This window comes from Pleurodeles waltl, chromosome 8, assembly GCF_031143425.1.
Source record: "Pleurodeles waltl isolate 20211129_DDA chromosome 8, aPleWal1.hap1.20221129, whole genome shotgun sequence".
NCBI lineage: Eukaryota > Metazoa > Chordata > Amphibia > Caudata > Salamandridae > Pleurodeles > Pleurodeles waltl.
Genome location: NC_090447.1, coordinates 15,603,914 through 15,623,977, shown reverse-complemented (window position 1 = coordinate 15,623,977; position 20,064 = coordinate 15,603,914). Strand labels below are relative to the sequence as shown.

Below are 20,064 nucleotides of genomic sequence, written 5' to 3'. Positions count from 1 at the left end.
TCCACCATTTTCCTATTGTCACTACGCAACAGCCCCATGCCCGCTACCAATGAGCTGGTTTTGCTTTAAAGTACATCTCTCATGGTGCTTATGACAATCAAGATGGTGTCTAGTTTGTCCGGGCCTGTGATGTGGCAGGGGGAGCACCAGCCGAGGTGTCCTCCTTGTAACAGTGTGAACACCCCATAGTGTTACACAGTTCCTGCTAAGGTAGAAGGACTGCTTATTTAGAAAGGCAGAACTTCAGAATGTGTCGGACTCAGTCCATCTACACCATCAGAAAATGTTGGCCTAATTCCTGACTAGCTCACAGTCCCTCACCCGACCACTCAAACCTACTGGGGTGGAAGGAGATTATGGCAATCTGAACATGACACTCAGACTCCCCAGAAAAGTTATGGAAACAAACCATACCCCTTTCGTTGTATAACTCATGCATGCCAAGGTGGGACACAAAGAAATGGAGATGAGTTTTTCATTTATTTCATTGAATGCTAATCCTCATTATAGGGATGGGATATTTTCAACCTTGGTTTCTGGGGAAGCTTTCATCCAGCAACCAAGGCTGAAAATATCAAAAGGAAATCTCTCTGGTGTTCCTACCAGAGGGACTTCCCACTCATGTGCCGAGGACAGAACAGTTCTCTAGTCAGCACACAGCCACCATGGCTGACGAGAGAACCGTTCTGTCCTCAGCATGGAAGTAGTTTAGTTCTACATGTCCTGGTAGTGTCAAACACTTACATTGTTTTTCACTACTATGAAGCCTACCTCTCCCATTGGATAACATTGGGTTGCCTTATTACATTTATTAAATGCTGATGTTTGATTGGGAACAGGTGGCATTTTATGTTTGGTGTCTGAGAAATTGTAATTGAAAATCCCTTTCAATGGTGAAGTCGGATTTTCCCGCCCTAAATTATTTGGTGCCTGCAGCCTCTTCTGGGTCACACGACTGGGTGCATTTGGCCATAGGACTTTGTTTATTCCTCCCAGTTAGCCACACAATGGAGGGATAAGGTGTACCTGGAGGGGCCATCATCTAGCATAATGGAGGGCGGGGGAATTGGGCAACTGAATAAACTGTGTTCTGCTTTCACACAAAGAACTTGTCACCTCTGCATTGTTCATGTAGCCAGCTTGGAGCCAGGGCAGGGGAGTCAGGCAACTTCATGCACTTCAAGAAGGCACCATGTACAAAAAGGGGACCGCCAAACCCACTATTCAGGTCACTTTCTGGACCTGCTGGAGGACTTTCATAGGACTGGAAAGACTGCTCTGCAGCCTTGAGCCTGGCTTGCACTCTTAGAGGCCTGCCCTGCTGCTTGAGCCATGCTTCACCATCTGCACCCAGGACTACTAGAGTGATTCCAAGGGCTATGTTGTGACCTCCTATTCAGAGCCTCAGGGGCAGAAAAAGCTCTCACTATCTTTAACCCACACCTGGACACCGCCTCAGCCCTAACCCTTTAGGTGGAGTCCCTCTAGCCCTGAACTCATGGTGGTGGTGCTAAAGTTGCCCAGTTAGCCAAATTTTAAAAAATGGGAGTTAAAACATTTTAGCTAAAAACTGCTCTGAAAAACGATGAAGGAAGACAGGGACCAACCTACCGATCCATCAGCCTGGCTTCATGGCCGCTCCCACTATGTTCTCATCTTCAACAGAAAATCTTGTTCAATTATGCTTTGTCAAAGTGGGGGGGGTCTGTGCTTATTTAACTCTTATCAGCTACAGCCTCCTGCCTCGTCCTGCTGAAGTCTGAAAATGGAAATCTTCACTGCAGCATCGTCCAGTGGCTCTGTGGTGCTCCCACTTCAGTTCTCACCTGCAGACTTGCCCTGCTGAACTTTAATTTCTCAGTTGGCCTAGGGGAAGTACGTGGAGTTCTGTGAAGTGGCGGAAAAAACTCTGCTGCGCTCCGGGGAGTTCCGGGAGCTATGGAGTGCAGTAAGTCGCACTGCTTGTGCTGATTTTGAGTGCCAGAGGTTTGTTCTGCACTATAAAATCTGCGAAAATGTTACAATGCACGCAAGAGGGTGCTGCTTTTTTCTGCCTCTCGAGTAGGTTCAATACTCGAGTGGCAGCGTCTACGACACGAGTGACAGGTTCCTCAACGCCAGCGGTAGTGACCTGTCACGACCGCCAACGATGAGAAATCTCACCAGGAGTGGTCTAGCGTGTGATTTTTCTCACCGGCACTCAACAACCAAACATTGGTGAGCCACAAGAGAGGAAAAACTCTGCTCTGCGGCACTCTGCAGAGTTTTTTTCAGAACTTCGCACTCCGCAAGGAGCACAAAGTGGGCAAAAATACACCAGAGTAGCAGAATTCATTGCCCACCCCTACTCCTCAGAACATTTTCTGAGAAGTAGGAGTAAGTAACTCTGAAGGTAAGCTCCATCTCGGTTGGCTATATTTTTGAACTTTGACCCGGTCTTGCATGACTAGATGTCCGCGGCTGGTGCTTTGATCTTTTAGGCACTAGATTTAACTTTTGTTGTTTTGTGTCCAATAGTTTATAAAAATTGACTCTATGTTTCTAAATTGGTGTGGGATTTTTTTGTTGTGTTTTCACTTAATTACTGTTTGTGTGATGCATAAATACTTTACACAGTGCCTCTAAGTTAAGCCTGACTGCTATTGTGCCAAGCTACCAGAGGGTTCAGCACACATTAATTTAGTGAATTTGTGGTTCGCCCTGATGGGGATTGTGGCTAATGCTTGAACAAGGGGTCACCCCCCTTAAAGCAACAACCCTGTTTTTCACATCCTACCTGCGAGGACCCATTAGACCACAGGATTGCCCCAGTATTGATGCTGATGCCTCCTTTTGCATTCGGGTCTAGCATGCCCACTTTTACAAGCTGGAATTCCTCATCTTCCAATATCTGCACATTCAGGATGTCATAGACCGCGGGCACATCTCCATTCACATCAAAGAAAATGTTGTCTCCTGTATGAGTCTTGAAGTTAATCTTCTTTAGATAGTACAAGATCTAGAGGGCAAGACATCAAATCAAACACATTGTTATAACATTAACAATTCAGTCCTGCTTCAGCCGTTCTCCTTGTCATGATCTTTTCACCATGAGGACTACCCACGCACATGAAGAATGAGACCATGCCGAAGAGAAACTTAATTTTTCCACCCTTAACCCCTCCACCACCAAACTGTTTCGGATCAAAGAGGATTGAGCTTTAAATTTTGAAAACCACAATTCTGAATAAATATGTACCTGATCTTTCACCGGAAGTTATGCTTGTCTATTTGCCTAAGACTGTAGCTTTCCACTTGGTGGTGAAGTCTGAAAGAGTGGGACGCACCTAAGTGTTAGGTGATTTAGGCCCAGATTTACTATGATCTTGCATTGGGGATTGCATTAATTTTGTGGCACAGCACAATGCTAAATCATTTCTGGCATTTACTAAGCCATGCAAAGCCACTTTGCGTGGCTCTGCTTGGTTTAGTAACTGCAAAGTACTACGCAGCAAGTAGGCAACATGGGACATCTTTTGCACCAAGCAGGAACCCACAGCTATCTTCTTTGGTGCATTTCTGTACTTTTCTTCCAACCGGAGACTCCACTTTTGCACTTTCTTCCAGGTGGGCAGGGGCTCCTGTTCTTCCTGGACTCTTCTTTGACTTCTCCTCTCTCCACAGGTCTTCAGGTCCAGGAATCCATCATTGGTTGCTTGCAGTCTTGCTTGGTTCTTGCATAATTCTTCATCACAGCTTGTGTTCTGAGGAAACTTGCTGCACTTTATTCCTGCTTTCCAGGGCTCTGGGGTGGGGTACTTTACTTACCTTTACTTACTGCGCCTCTCTACACACTACACTTGCCTAGGGGGGAATTTGATATATGCATTCCACTATTTTAGTATATGGTTTGTGGTGCCCCTAGGCCTATTGCAATCTATTCTATTTTTCCCTATTTGCACTATTCTATTACTGTTTACTTTTCTGATTTTGGTTATTAGTGTATATATTGTGTATAATACTTTCCTCCAGTAGGAGTATTGCCTCTAACATATTTTTGGCCTTGTGTCACTAAAATAAAGTACCTTTATTTTTGGTAACACTGAGTATTGCTTTTTATCACTGTGTGACTATATTGGTATTGCAAGAGCTTTGCATGTCTCCTAGTTCAGCCTTATCTGCTCTGCTACAGAAACCCCTAGAAAGCCTAAGCTGCTAGACACTGCCTACATTTCACTAATAAGGGATAACTGGAGCTGGTATAAGGTGTAAGTACCTTAGGTACCCACTACAAACCAGGCAAGCCTCCTACAGGTGTCATACCCCGAACACACCTGCTGATGCTAAGCCCCTGGCCATTGTGTATTCCGGACTTGTCTTTTCATCAGAGGCATAAATGGTTTCCTATGGAAAGTGCTGAGTTGAGGGCTACCGACAGTACTAGCAAAGCCCCGTGGGCGTGACCAACTCATTGCAATAGAAAGAGAAGTGGATGGGATTGGGTAGTTTCAAACCAGTTCCTAATTACTAAACTTCATCTGGGACCACAGGAAGACTTTACATATATTTTAATGCTCAACATGGGTTCACACAATTAAATGGATATCACTGTATTTATTTAAATATTTCCCTATTTTATTTTGCTTTTTTAACATTAGCACTTACATCAACACATGTCCACAAAAGGGCACTTTTCTAAAATGCAAAAGACATAGTACACATGACAATATGAGTTTACTGCTATCCAGTGGTAAAGTGTTTGTGCTTTCTCTTTTAAACATGGTAAAAACTGGTATTTAGCCAATTGGCACATTAAATTGACTTTTAAGTCCCTGGTATATTATGCTACATGGTTCCAGGGCTGGACAGTTTAATGATACTAGTGGCCTACAGGACGCATTATCTCACCCACTAAAGCAGCACTGTAAAACATGTAATTGCCTGGGTGTGTAGTTTTAAAACTGTAATTTTAACTGTGCAAACACACATTTCTCTAGGCCTAAACCTTTTTCAAACCTATAAGTCACCCCTAAGGTAGGCCCTAAATCCCCATAAGGGATTTAACTTCATTGAGTTTAGAGACGAGCTTACTGGAGAGGCAAAAGAGAGTCTGGCCTAGATGTGAGTTAAATATGCCAGGATGGTGATTATTATTTGAGGTGGGCTCTCATCCCCATCATCTAATATACAATTTCCTACAATTTCATAGAGACAGAAAAAAATACCTACTTTGACTAATGCTTTTCGTGAAGATGTGCAGATAAGAGGGAAGCTATGTCTTAGCAGCTGAAGTATATTGAAGGAAGTCACAAGTACATGGTTGATTTGAGAGGCAAAGGGGCAATTATTGTCTGACATGATATCCAGGTTCCTTACTGGCCATGCTGGCATCGGAGGAGGGGTAGCTAGTTCTAAAAGCCACCATTGAGGGATCTAGAGAACAGCTTAATTTCCAAAAGTGAGGAGCACTGCATTCTCCCCATTTAATTTGAGAGAGTTTTGACTCATCCAACTAGCAACTGCTATCATACTTTGTTGGAGGTGCATTTTTGTGAGATGGACAAAATAATATTTCTGTCACATTCATGCGACATGATGTTAAGACTAAATGGAGAGATATACATTTTAAAAAGGTAGGACTGAGTGATGACCCCTGTTGGACTCAACAGCTGAGAGATAATGGCTTTGAAAACAAGTGAACTGATGTCTGTCAGAAAAAAAAGATTACACCATTTAAGAGCCTTTTTACACAGCCAAAGTCAACCAATCTAGATAATAGCACTGAATGTGTTAAAGTGTGAAATGCTGTGGAGTGGTCTAGGAGGACCAAGGGAGCGGTACCTCCTTGGACCAAGATTAATATAAGATCTTCTGCCTTAGCCAGTAGTGCAGATACACCGCTTAATTACTCTGCTGTTAGCCAAGAAGTTTTGATTTCAGTAAAATTATAGATATAATGTACTTATTTGAAGGAGATTTCCGCCAGCTCTCTTCAGCCATTGGCCTAGTTTTCACGTCATTCACATTTTGTTCCTGCCCACTACAGCATACAGTAGGGGATCAGCCTACCTGAGCCACTGGCTAACTTCACTTTGAGTGACAGTACAGAGAGCACATCTGCACACAAGAAAGTTCCCTCTTTGCCAGTAATTTTATTTTTACTTTAATGTTGCCTTTGTGTTTGGAGCCTGGTGTGATGACAGGAAGCTTTTGCTGCTTTTGATGAGAGCACAGGGCTCTTGCTAATGCTGTTGTAAATTCCTTTTAGATCGGCCTATGTTTATCCGAATGCTGCCATTTCACAGCACACCACATTGTGTCCATTTGAAGCTATTTTTTTAGGTTTAGAATATGTGGGATTCTGCAATCCCTGTATAAAAATCTGTCTCTGATTGCTTTATAATAGGTGACTTGTGACATGCTCAGTCTTTAATTGTAGAGAATATTTGTCAGAAGTCAACTGTGATAACTTATTACAGTTGAGTTCTAATGTCACAATGCCTGCTGCCAGAGCCAGCAATCAAGGGTAAATGCATGCCTGGGGTCAGAGCATGATTAAAATAGCTATTAAGAAACAAAACAAAATGCTGCTTTCCCTTCTCATGCTCTTTTGAGCTATATAGTGACAAGCACAAAAGAGGTGCTCATGCAAGATGTTTATTGGGGCATATTTATACTCTGTTTGCACCGAATTAGTGTCATTTTTTTTTACTCTAATTCGGTGCAAAACTAACTCCATATTTATACTTTGGTGATAGACCCCTCTAGCACCAAATTTATGGAGTTAAAGTCATTTTTTGAAAGTGGAGACCTACTTTGCCTTAATTAGATGCAAGGTAGGCGTTCCCGTGCAAAAAATGACTCTATGGCCTTAACGCCATATTTAGGGGCATATTTATACTCTGCGGCATATTTATACTCTGTTTGCACCGAATTAGTGTCATTTTTTTTAACTCTAATTCGGTGCAAAACTAACTCCATATTTATACTTTGGTGCTAAGCCCATCTAGCACCAAGGCCCTGATTTAAACTTTTTTTTGCACCGCATTGTCATTTTATGACGCAAAAGTGGCGCAAACTTACAAAATATTGGCCCTTATTTATACTTTTTGCCGCAAAACTGCACTAACTCAGTTTTGCACCAAAAAGTTTAGCACCGGCTTGCACCATTTCTGTGCACCAGCCGGGCACCATATTTATGGAATGGTGCAAGCCGGTGCAAAGGGTAGGCTAGAGTAAAAAAAAATGACTTTAGTCGGGTGGGGCTGGCAGTATAGAAGAAGAGGGTTTAGCACCAAAAAATGGCTTTAGGCAGGTTAGAGTAAAAAAAAATGACTCTAACCAGATTAGCGTCATTTTATGGTGCTAAACCTACCATGCCACATGACTCCTGCCTTAGAAAAGGCAGGAGTCATGCCCGCCACCCCAGTGGCCAGCACAGAGGACAGGGGTCCCCTGGGCATGGCCATTGCACCCTGTGCCATGTATGGGGGCCCATTTCAGGGCCCCCTATGGCACTTTCAAAAATAAAATGCACTTACCTGTACTTACCTGGGGTGGGGTCCCCCATCCTCGCAGTCCCTCTAGTGTGGGTGGGGGTGCCCCTAGGGCCTAGGGAGGGCACCTCTGGGCTTATTCCATGGTGTTCCACCATGGAAATAGGGCCACAGGTCCCCTAACACCTGCCCTGACCCAGGTCTTAAAAAATGGGGCAAAGCAAGCTTTGCCCCATTTTTTGACCCCTCCTCCCTCCCTTGCACCATTTTTACATGGGAGTATAAATATGGTGTTAAGGCCATAGAGTCATTTTTTTGCACGGGAATGCCTACCTTGCATCTCATTAAGGCAAGGTAGGTTTCCACTTCCAAAAAATGACTTTAACTCCATAAATTTGGTGCTAGACGGGTCTAGCACCAAAGTATAAATATGGAGTTAGTTTTGCACTGAATTAGAGTTAAAAAAAAAGACGCTAATTCAGTGCAAACAGAGTATAAATATGCCCCTTAGCGTCAAAAAATGATGCTAATCTGGTCAGAATCATTTATTTTGACTCAAAACTACCTAACGTGATTTTTTTTTAAGCTAGCCTACCCTTTGCACCGGCTTGCACCATTCCATAAATATGGTGCCCAGCTGGTGCTAAAAAAATGGGGCAAGCCGGTGCAAAACTTTTTGGGGCAAAACTGCCTTAGTGCAGTTTTGCACCAAAAAGTATAAATAAGGCCCTTATTGTTTGTACTTCTTAGGTAATAATAGAAATATTACAATCTATCCGCATTTTTCTACACATTCAGTACCACTGCACTTTGAGTCTAATATATTTTTGCAAAACATATCTTAGAGCTTTTTTGATGTGTTTAATTTTGCACTAAATATTCTATTTTTACCCTTTATGTTTGCAAACATGCTCTCATATGAACGAGCTACACACCAAGGATTTAATAGATTAGTGGGAAAGCTAATAGCGCAACCATGACCGAATTCCTCTATATGATTATGGGAATCCTCAGTGACGTTTCATAGTGTTCTAATGGCAGGGGTCCTTTGTCCCACATCTTCTATATATTTAATGATGGCATGTTTTTTAATCGAGGATTGTAGCCTGCATGTTCGGCATGTATGTCTTTCTAGAATGCTTGCGGTGCTCTTATATCATGTGCCTATCTATCTATCTATCTATCTATCTATCTATCTATCTATCTATCTATCTATCTATCTATCTATCTATCTATCTATCTATCTACCTATCTATCTATCTTTGCAAGTCTCTCCATTTATCTGTCTTCTCAACCCTTTCTGTTTGTTTTAAGGATTTACAAAAGGATTACAAAAAGGCAATAGCAAAGGAAAGAGGCTGGCTGCCAACACCAAATCGAGGGGCTCATTACACCGCCTGCCAAATTCACGTGTCGGGATGACTGCCTATGCGTCCGTCCCTCCGCGGGCCCTATTATGAGTTTCTCACTGTGCCAGCGAGAAACAGCGTTTCTGCCTGCCAGCCCAGCAGGAAACTCATCACAACATTGACGCTGGCTCAATTACGAGCAGATGGCAATTTTGCGGTGTGTCAGGTACGACAGCACTGTTGCGCTTTTTAGTGCCCGTAATTCGGGCAGTGAAAAGCACAATGGGGCTGTTCATAGGGGCCCTGCACTGCCGATGCCAAGTGCATGGACAGTGCAGGGGCCCCAACCGCCCCCTTTCAGCCAGCCTTTTCATGGCAGTCCGACTGCCATGCAAAGGCTAGAGGAAAGGGGACTCATCAACCGGAAAGCAACGCTGCCCTGGCCCTTTTTACTTTCTATTTTGTGCCTTTTTAGTTTAGGTAAAAGTGTGGCCTCTCACAGGAAGATTGTCAGTTCTTAGCCGCCATGTTTTGTTAAGCGACCTCACCCATTCGCTGGTGCTAAATACTGACTATCCTGAACCCATGAGTCCTGTGCTGGAGATTGTGTCCGGAGTGTCCTGTGCCAAGAAGCAGATATTGCTTTATGCCCTCCAAGCAGCTGTTCTGAAGTGCAGGTTGTCCAGTTTGAGTAGAGCGGCTGATGAAGATTGCATTGCTGGTATTTCTGGCAGCGCGCTTCGTTCACGCTGCATAGACTGCACTGGTAGACTTTCTCCTCCACTGACAATCAGGTAGGAAGAATCTTCTTTGTTTGACATGCGCGGATGTCTTGGAGAGTGTGTATAATGTGCATTATTGAAAAGAGCATTGGTTCACTTGCTGATATTTAAGGAGAGTGTGCATAGCATGCATCACTGCACAGTACTTGAATTTCATGCACTGAGGAATTGGAGAGCGTGCACCGTGCCCAGCATCTTTAAAGTACATTGTATTAAGAATATGTAGTGCTGTAGACTACTCCTGTGTGAACTGGGACAAATATGGCATGCATCTATTTGCAGGAGTTTGGTGTGTGCATATGTATTGAGCACAGACCCAAGTGCTAAAAAGCAAGCCATTATCTAGAACATTCATATATATTCAGGAAATATGTTGCCAGAGAAATACTTGAACATTCAAGGAAATAACACTGTTGTGCTATAACAATTTCCAGGTAAATACAATTCTGTTTTGTTACTGTTATTTTTGTCAAGTTCTTTATATAATTATCTGTGAAGAACTAAAACAACTTTTAACTGCATGGATCATCTTGTTCCAGATTTCCTTCCCCACAGGACCCTCCCTAATCCCCTCCCCTCGCTTGGTCACTCTGAGCTTCAGTCGAATAACTGTGCAGAATTGGAGCTGTTGGAAGGTGGGTATACTGAGAGTACAGCTCCCCAGGAACACACATATCACGACAGATGGGGAGCTGGCAGGAGACTTTTCGTTCTGCATGAGGCTGTAGTGTGGATATACGACTGGGTATCCTGGGTGGGACACGGAAAAAAAAAAAAACATCGAATAATAAATGACTGACAGGGGGTGCTCATTTATTTTCACTTTTCCAGGATTTTGTAGTTATATTTTTTAATCCTGGTGGTACATCTAGAAGGTGGTGTGTCACCACCAAACATTTGTTTAATGTTGTGGAGGGCTGCAGGCAGTGCAGTAGCCCCCCAGCAACATTACAACAAAATCCGAGTAAGGGCCTCATAATGAGTTTGGAGGTCCCATGGCCAATACGATGGTGGGAAGGTGGCTGCCAAGCTGGCGGCCTCTCTACTGCCAGTTTAAAAACTCCCTTCTGCCAAAACCAGCACAGCCATAGTTGACCACGACTTGCACCACCGCCAACCTGTAGGGATCCATGATCATGGTGGACGTGGCAGTGTGCTGGTCGTCCAACCACCAGCATGGTAATATGGTGGTCAGACACAAAGGTTGCAGTGGTCTGACCTGTAAGGCGGGTATGGCTGTCCATGGACTTCTGTACTCACAACCTGGCCCTAAGTCTCCTGGGTCATTAAATACATGAGCCCAGGAAAGTGTACTATAATTTTGAAATCACTCTGAGCTGGAGCTGTGTACAGCTCGAATGCAGGGACTACTTTGGTGAGGTTTATGGTTGTGTTTTGTGACTTGAAGTATGTGAAAAAAACTCTGGCATATTTTAGGTTGTCTTAAAAAAAACTCTATTCAAAATGCTTTGTGAAAAAAGTTGTATTAAATAAATATTTCAGTGTGTGTTTATAAAATATACATTTAATTATAATTATTGGTGGCTTTTTAACAAAGTCAATAGGTCTGCTTTATATGTATTCATGTGCTCACCTTCTGATAAAGCCAAGAGGTCTGTCTTTTAAATGTTTTTATAAGGAGTTGAGTCACCAGAAATGGGGGTGGGTGCACATTATGTAAAAAAACACAAACATGCACCCAGAAAATGTAAAGTTTAAAGGGACATAATAGTTAGGAACTGAAATAATATCTAACTTTACATTAAAGAAAACGTAGAAATTCACAGAAAAAAAGCAAAGGCTAAAGGGATATTTTAGTTACGTGAAAATGTCACTCATACCAAAATTCTAACTTTAAAACAATAGGGTATGAGACACAAGTTATAGTTATTTGAGATTACTATAACTGAAACATTTCAGCTGAGTTTAAAACAATGGGCCCGATTCACAAAGGTAAAGTTTAGAACAAAAATCTAAGTTTAGACCTAAAGTCTAACTTTATTCATAGAAAAATAAACTTTTTCTCTAAGTTTAGACTTTTGGTCTAAGTTGAGAAGAAAAGTCTAAACTTAGACCAACAGTCTAACTTTACTATGAAATCGCCCCTTGCTTGGCTTTGTAAATCTGAATTAAGGAATTGCTCTGCCTTGTGTCAGCTTATATGACCAAGAATAACACAACTCCTTAATAACTCAAGCCCTTAGACTTTCTTTGAGTGACATAGCTGTCATTGTACTGTAGTTGAGCTGTTGTGTGGAGGAAGAACATTAAACACAATTGACTGGAGATGTGAAAGTTTGAGAGGTGAAGTGCTGTGATCACTGCAGGCTAGATCTCCATTTATGCATAGGTAAAGATTTTTGTTGGTTGGCTGCGAGGTGCAGAAAATCAGATTTGGTGAACACAGAGATATGCTGTTGTAAAGATGCAATTCAAGCTATCTTGTTTCTGTTCTGTATTTATTTTTCCTAAGTTCAATTGTTTTGTAAAAATCGATCTTATAATTAGTGTTTGCTTTGACACAGTCGTGTAGCACAAGGGCTAGGGGTACTTTGGTTCTCTTTGAACATGAAATGTGTCAGAAGCGACAACAGCAATACGAACATTCAGCATAACTGCTATATGGGCTTCAGCACAGGGGTTCGGCTTTCATAACTCTCTATCTTTCACTACTGGCTTGTTATCTCACACTGAGTTGGTTCCACCCGATAACCAGTGAAAATGCTCAGCAGAGGTATACAGGGTGAGGCAGCTGAGGCATAGTTCCTCACATGTGGCACACAATCTGGTGTGCACTACATCTGTAAGGGAGGTTTGCAACACTGAAAGGGCTCAAGTTTCCAGTTATGAGTACCACACAGGGGAAAGACATAATCAAACAGAGGACAATCTTTTCACAGGCAGAGTTCTGGTTCTGGATACCAAACATGTGGGGGCTGCAGGTAGGAACATGACTATGTTTGTGTCATATCAGCGTGGGAGAAATATCTGAGAGCAGAATACCTCAATGAGGCTGTATTTCAACAGCTGACAGCCCTTGTGTTTTTTTTTTTTTAAATCCCTGACTCCCGTGACACATGGATGGAATATTCAGTTAATCTGAATAGAATGAGGGCCATCATGCTGGAATCTCTTCTTAAACTCTTCATTATGTTGTTGGATTGACGCTGGTAACCATGGAGTATGTTCACTATGCCTTCAGGGGAGGCAGCCAAGATTCCTACTGCTGGAACATAGATCTTTTTGCAGAAGAAAGGTCACATTTACTACCTGGCTGACAGGTCCAATTCACATTACAAAACAAGGAAAATTGTCCTTAAACCAACTGACCAATCAGAAGTAAATTTGATTCAAAATATTTGAAGGGAACCAACACCTAAATGCATTTCCCCATATTGTCAATGCCTCATTAAACCCACAATACCTTCTGTGACAGTCTGAAGGCTGGACAGATTGTCCACTTGCTGAAAAGGTTGACAGTGGATCCAGCCAATCTTATCAATGTCTGTCATGTAGCCTACATTCCATTTGTTGGAAACATCATTTAGAAGGCAGTCAGCAGCCAGAACAGGAGCACATCAGCAAGTCATGTTCCATGTAGTCAACGACTCCCTCTTTCTCAGTGACACAACCCATCCTTTTCTCCTGGTCCTGCTCAATCTCTCTGCAGTTTTTGACACATTTGACCACCCCGCATTGATGCATATTCTGAAAACTCTCAATGGCTTCAGTGGCAAAATCTTCCATTGGTTCACCACAAACCTCACAATTCAACACTAACTTGTTTAGAAGGGACTTTCCATATACTGAATACGTCCTTTCACTAGCAGGGTCCCCCAAGGCTCTGAACAGTCGTCTTTCATTTTTAACTTTCATACAGAATGCAAAGGAGCCATTCTAGCAGGCAGCAAATTCCAGATTCACCAGTATGCTGACGACACCCAACTCTAACTGGAAATCTTCACACCCAAAGACATACAGATTCACTGACATATGGAGTCAGAGCCTACTTCTAATGCTTCCAAACCTAAATGCCAATAAACTAGCTGATGCTAAGCCTCACAAAGTTCCTCCTGTTTGCCAACAGCATCAAACATGCTTTGATTCAGTCATGTCTACGGCTTTGGCACCTCAACTGCTACATCACACCAGATTCCTCAGATTCACCCTCAACTAAAATCTCTAACCTAAAGAATGCATGGCCCAGAAGTACAAAAGTGTCTGGTTTCAACCCTCTCTTCTTAAAAAAAAAAAACTTGAACTTTTTTTCCCAAGAGAAGACCTCAGAAAAGCTGTAGTCCTTTTCCACATGAATGGAGACAACCGTTTATTTGACTGTATCCCAGAAATGTCCCTTGGTTCCTTGAAACTAATCCTTCATGCAGCATCCTGGCTTGCAAATAGGCTGAAGAAGTCTGACCAAATCACCCACAGCCTCAAGGATCTATGTGTATTCCCCCTGCAAGCTTGAATCATCTTCAAGATCAGCTATATCACTTACAAGACCCTCTACACCACTACCATGTCTGTCTAGCGAACAGACTAACAATAGTTGGAGTTCAATGCCATATTGGGAGCTCTGACATCACCAAATGTTTGCTTACATATTATATATGCTTCCTTAAATACAGTTTTTCCATTATTATCGTTCCATGAATATTCAGTTAAATTTGGAGTTTAAGACAAACAGACAACAGGACCCACACCTCTTCTTCAAGGACATCTTTGCTTGTAAAACGATTTTTGTTAGTAATATTTTTCCACACATCACCTTGTGTGAACTCCGGGGGGGTGGGGAGAGAGAAAGAGAGTGAGAGAGAGAGGCACATTAGACCAAGTTCTTCCACAATTAGTTTCAAACTTGCACTTTAGTAAAAGATTATTTACATTCCTTCTGAAAAATATGTTCACTTGCAAGACCTGTCATTTACAGGCTTTATAGGTTTTTATGAGTTAGGATTTATAATTCTGTTACCTGCCAGGGCTGGATATCGTTGATGTCAGCACATGATTTATTCATAAAAGGCCCATGTCCTGGCTTGCATGTAATCAGACCATGTAATGCATGTGCAATGGCATAAACTGCAGTATATGTGTGGTAGGTGTAGCTCAGGTCATTGAGTTCAAACAAATTCCTTGCCAGTTTCTTCAAAAATGTGTCCCCCAAACAAGACATGGTCTTACTTACTGACTCTTCTGTGGTAACAGTTTCATTATCCTTTGTCTCTGAAGGTTTACAATGCAAAGCTTTCTCCCAGAAAATATTCATAAAAATGTCATCAGGGTACATAGAAGGATGTAAATTGGCCAAGAATTCTTCAAACTTAGGCAGGTGTTCTGTGTGAGGTGCAATCCCTAAAGATCCATTCATTATCTTCCAGGCCTGGCCATCCAATAGTCCAGGAGTTATGATAAATGATGCTGTGAATATCCAGACTTTGCTAGTTACATTCTGTTCATAAAGGGTTTGTAGTAACACCTTGACGTGTACCTCAGGGCTGTGAACAATTATAACATTCACTGAATGCCCTTGAATCATTTCAACAATTTGCCGGACTTTTACCTTGGGGAACCGAAGGTTAATTTGTTCCATGAAAGCCACACAGCCTCCATTTTCCTCAATGCCCTTCTTGATGCCCTGACCTCCTTGCAAACCCACCTCATCATTAGAAATGATCATCCCCACCCATGTCCAGCTCAAGTGCCCCATCAGTCGTGCTAGGGCGATGTTCTGGAATGTGTAGCCGGGCACCGTGCGCAGGAAGGATGGGAACTGCAGCTTGTCACTGAGTGAAGAAAGCACGGCTGAATGGCTAATCTGTCACACAATGGGAAAATAACACCAGGAAACTGTGAGCAAAATTAAATTGTTTCTTAACATATATTACAGTTTGTATGCATTTCCTATAGATTAAATTGGCTCTGAGACTTGATCAGTGTAAAGCAACTAGTACTGATGGGCTATAGTGCATACAAGGCAGCAAGGCTGGTCCACAATTCAAACTCACTAACTTTAAACCCCCTGAATCCCACTTCTCTTGCTTCTAGTGCAAGGTAGGGTCAAGATCCAAGAAGTATGCATGTATTTATATATTGTTTCCCTCTAGCCTGAATCACCGACTGAGGGTTAGAGATACCACACATGAAAATAGCAGGAATTAAATTCCAGCTAATAAGTCCAATAGGCAGCCAAATAACTGAAAATGCCCCAGAGAGATGAGCATCAACCACCGGCAATCTCTATTAGCAAGATCCTGCTGGAAGAGCCCACAGTAGGTCACAGCTTTACATAGTCCAGGACATTACTCCATATCCTGGGAGTATGACTTACAAAGCTGGGTTACATATTTTTCCTTTTTTTATTTTTGCCTTTAAAACTTTGAGTGCGCCTTTCTTCTCTTGTCATGTGTACTCTCTGGGACAGGAAAGATGTGAATGAGGCAAATTTGTTGTTGGCGATAAAGGGTTTCTCATGCATCTCTAATGGGAGCCGACAGAGATCAAATAGTTTCACAGTCATTAGTGCATGCAGATGACACTGGTTTCCTCACCTTTGAAATGTGTTCAAGAAGAGGTCACTGGGCAACTAGAAAGAAAATTAAGGGTCTCAACATTTGCTCTCATTTGCTTTTTTCTTCATTTAGTGTACATTTGTGAAGATTGTTTTGTATGACATATCTTTAATGGGTTTTCTCATCACAAGGTTTACATGGTTCAGTCGACAACAACTATGGGCCAGATTTACAATGGCATTTTGCATTTGCTAACAGCCAGATTAGTTAACCTCTTTAAGGTGGGCATCGGCCACCGTCTGACGCCCGCACTGCTTCCCTGGTGCGGGTCACGACCAGTGGCCGACATCAGAAAGGGGATTGAAAAATCCTCTAGTGCGTCGCACCGGAGGATTTTTTAAAAAATGTAAATACCCGTTGGGAGACAATGTGCCCCCACCTGCCCCTTTGTGATATCAGCGCACCACGATGTGCTCTGACGTCACAATCTGTTTTCCAGAGCAGGAAGCGGAGGTAAGGCCTTGTTCTGCTCCAGTGGGGAAAACAAGCCCAAACTGGCCTCTCCACCATTCGGGAAGGCCTTGTTCGAAAAGGGAGATTCTCCCCTGTCAAACGAGGCCTTCCTGAAACGGTTTCCTGGCCCTGGATCCCGGGCCAGGAATCCCCACTAGACACCAGGGAATTCACTTGGGGATGTCAGCCCCCTCTGAAAATGGACCGCCCCCTCGGGGGGATATTTAAAAAAAAAGTAAGTTTACCCCTGGGAGGGTGTGATCACGCGTATTCAGGGGTTAAAAAATAAAAACAAAATATAACTATATTTTTAAACGAAATTGACAGGGGGTTGCCCGTGAGCAGGGCTGACCCCCTGTGGGGATTTTTTTTTTAAATAGTTTAATAACTATGGCCGCCAGGCAAACCATACAGCTATTTAAAAAAATATATAGCTCTATTTATATATATATATATATGGATAGATTTATCTATAGACATAGACAGATCTATCTTTGCAGTCTTCAAATTAGTGCCAGAATCAATGGGTTTATATAAACCCATTGATTCTGGCACTAATTTGAAGACTGCAAATTCAGAATTTCCTGGATTCACTATTGAAGATACATCAGCATTAGTTGTGATTAATGAATTAGCTGAAGAAATAACAGATGATTTGAGATCATGCCACACAAAAGGTGCGGATAAAGATATTTAGCAAAATATTGGTTTCATCACCAATTTGACAGATAACAGCAAGCTAAGACCATCTAGTAGATTTAATCCCCAATTACCAAGTGGTAATATTATTGAAGTATTTCATGAATTAACAGTAGGGGATATAGACAAATTCCGTATGAATTCCAAGATTAACCGTACTAAAGTGTACAGAGATGTCTCTAGTAATTTTACCTCAAGTGATTGGAGGGATTTAAACTCCCTAAAAGCTAATAACTCTATTATCATTAAACCCTCCGATAAAGGTGCCAATATTGTCATTATGGAAATGGATGATTAAGTAAAGGAGGCACAGAGACAGTTGACAAATTTGAATCATTATGAGAAACTAAGCGTGAATCCGATTGGACAACATCAGAAGATACACCATGATTTGCTATTACAGTGGTTTGTGGATAATCTGATTGATCAAAATGAATTTTCATATTTGAAAATTGATTTTCCTAAAATACCCTGCATTTACTTTTTTCCCAAAATTCATAAAAATGAACAACATCCCCCTGGGCGACCCACAGTGAGCATAAATTCATCTCTCTTGGAAAACACTTCGAGATATTTGGACCTTTTTCTGTGTCCATATGTAACTGAATTACCATCATATTTGAGTAACACTAATGATTTTTTAGCAAAGATACATGACATTCCTTGGCAGAAAAGCTATTTATTAGTCACTATGGATGTAGTTTCGCTTTATACTTCCATCAAACATGAGTTTGGGTTGGAAACATGTAGATACTTTCTTAAAACACGTCCCTTAGAATTTTTACAACATATTGAGATGTTGCTGTCCATGCTATCATTTTGTTTGACACATAATGTTTTTCTGTTTAACAAAAAATTCTACCTCCAATAGCAGGGTACAGCTATGGGGGATTCTTTTGCTCCCACTTATGTTAATCTGTACATGGAATGGTGGGAGAAGGCGATAGCATGGTCAGATATTAATGAAAAGTTCATGGATAAGGTAGTACTATGGGTACGATACATTGATGACCTGTTTTTGATCTGGGATGGTGATGAAAAGGAATTATCTGAATATGTTGATATGCTCAACAATAATGAACTGAATTATTCACTTCAAACTGTTTGCAGTAGAGAATCAATTGAGTTTTTGGATGTCCAACTGTTTATTAAAAATAACAGACTGGTTACTACTGTTTTTCGCAAACCGACAGCCTGTAACTCTATATTGCATGGGAACAGTGGCCATCCAAAAGCTCTTAAGTGGAGTATACCCTATAGTCAATTTCTGCGGGCTCGCAGAATATGTTCTGATGATGAAGGCTTTAGGGTGGCCATAGAGGACATGATTCAAAGATTCTTGAAGAGGGGCTATCCGTATAATATTTTGATTGATGCCTACAATAGGGTTAGCATTAAGAACAGAGATTAATTACTGTTTAGGAACACAGATAAACAGGGTAATTCAGGTTTATAACTGTCTCCTCCTAGACTGTTCTTAGAATTCAATCAACAACACGCTACTTTAAGTAGGATTTTACAACGGAATTGGCATATTCTAGGAAGGATTGGCCAACATCCCCAAATTACTTTTCGTAAAACCAACTCTTTGGGAGATTATCTAACAAGAAGTCTGTTTTGTCTGAAAAATAACAGGTCCTGGTTATCCAAAAAAAGTTTAGGATTTTTTAAATGCGGCCACTGTAAGGCGTGTAATTTTGCATGGAACACACATGAATATCTCACATTTAATGGGAGAAAATGTGAGATTAATGAAAGAATTACTTGTGACACTCAATATGTTGTATATGTTATTGAATGTGGCTTCAATAAGAAATATGTGGGTAGCACTATCCATAAACTTAAAGTAAGGTTTTTGCAACATCTTCATGCCATAAAAAATCACGATATAACCTATCCATTAGCCAAACATTTTTGGGAAGCACATCGAGGTGACCGCAGTTCATTGAGATTTTATGGTATTAAATCCATTAGAATAAATCCCTGATCCGGTAACAGATTAGCAGAATTGAGAGAAACTGAATCAAGAATGATCCTATTATTGGGATCTGAGAATCCGTGGCGTCACAATCTTGATGCAGAAATCCATGTACATTTGTGACACGATTTTGCTAGTATCACCATTCATACTGACAGGTAGACCAAAATGATTTATAGACACTCCTTGAAATATATTTTGTATGTAGGCTAGAATTACGTTAGATATGACTACATATTTTTGCTATATTTGTGTCTGTATAGCTATAACTATTGTTGTTTTTATATATTATTGCACTTTTATTGCACAATGCACTTTTGATATCACTAGCGAGTTTATTTACAAATCAGTGAGGACTCTTTTGCCATAGAATGTTCAGAAGAACTTTTAGGTAGCCTTGCGATACATGATTGTAGGTTAATGTATAGCTATGAAGTTAATTGTTGAATTTTAATTGATTTAAAAATCTAAAGTAATGTTTTTTTGAAAATTCAGTGTTGACATTTCTTATGTAGACTGTTAGATATAATTGGACTGCTAATTCTATATCTGTCTGACAAAATAGATAATGGGATATACATGAATAAGGACATTGTATACAGAATTCATATTGGGGTATATACATTTTTAAATATAACTACGTTTTTCTAGATAACAATCTTGTGACAATACTGTAAACTTATGTGATAATATATCTTAAAATATTTGTATTAAGTAATAATTATAGAGGACTCTGACAAGATGATAAGATGGTTG

At 41.2% G+C, this 20,064-nt stretch overlaps 1 protein-coding gene across 1 annotated transcript in view; it reads right to left on the bottom strand.

Annotated features, from left to right (window-relative positions):
• LOC138249292 (extracellular calcium-sensing receptor-like) overlaps window positions 1–20,064 on the bottom strand; it is a 108,824-nt gene that overhangs the window by 12,987 nt on the left and 75,773 nt on the right. Inside the window, exons 4-5 of the mRNA XM_069203248.1 lie at window positions 14,582–15,424; window positions 2,777–2,998 (exon numbers count right to left, since the gene is read on the bottom strand). Of these exons, the coding sequence (XP_069059349.1) occupies window positions 2,777–2,998; window positions 14,582–15,424 (1,065 nt within the window). The remainder of the gene's footprint in view (window positions 1–2,776; window positions 2,999–14,581; window positions 15,425–20,064) is intronic.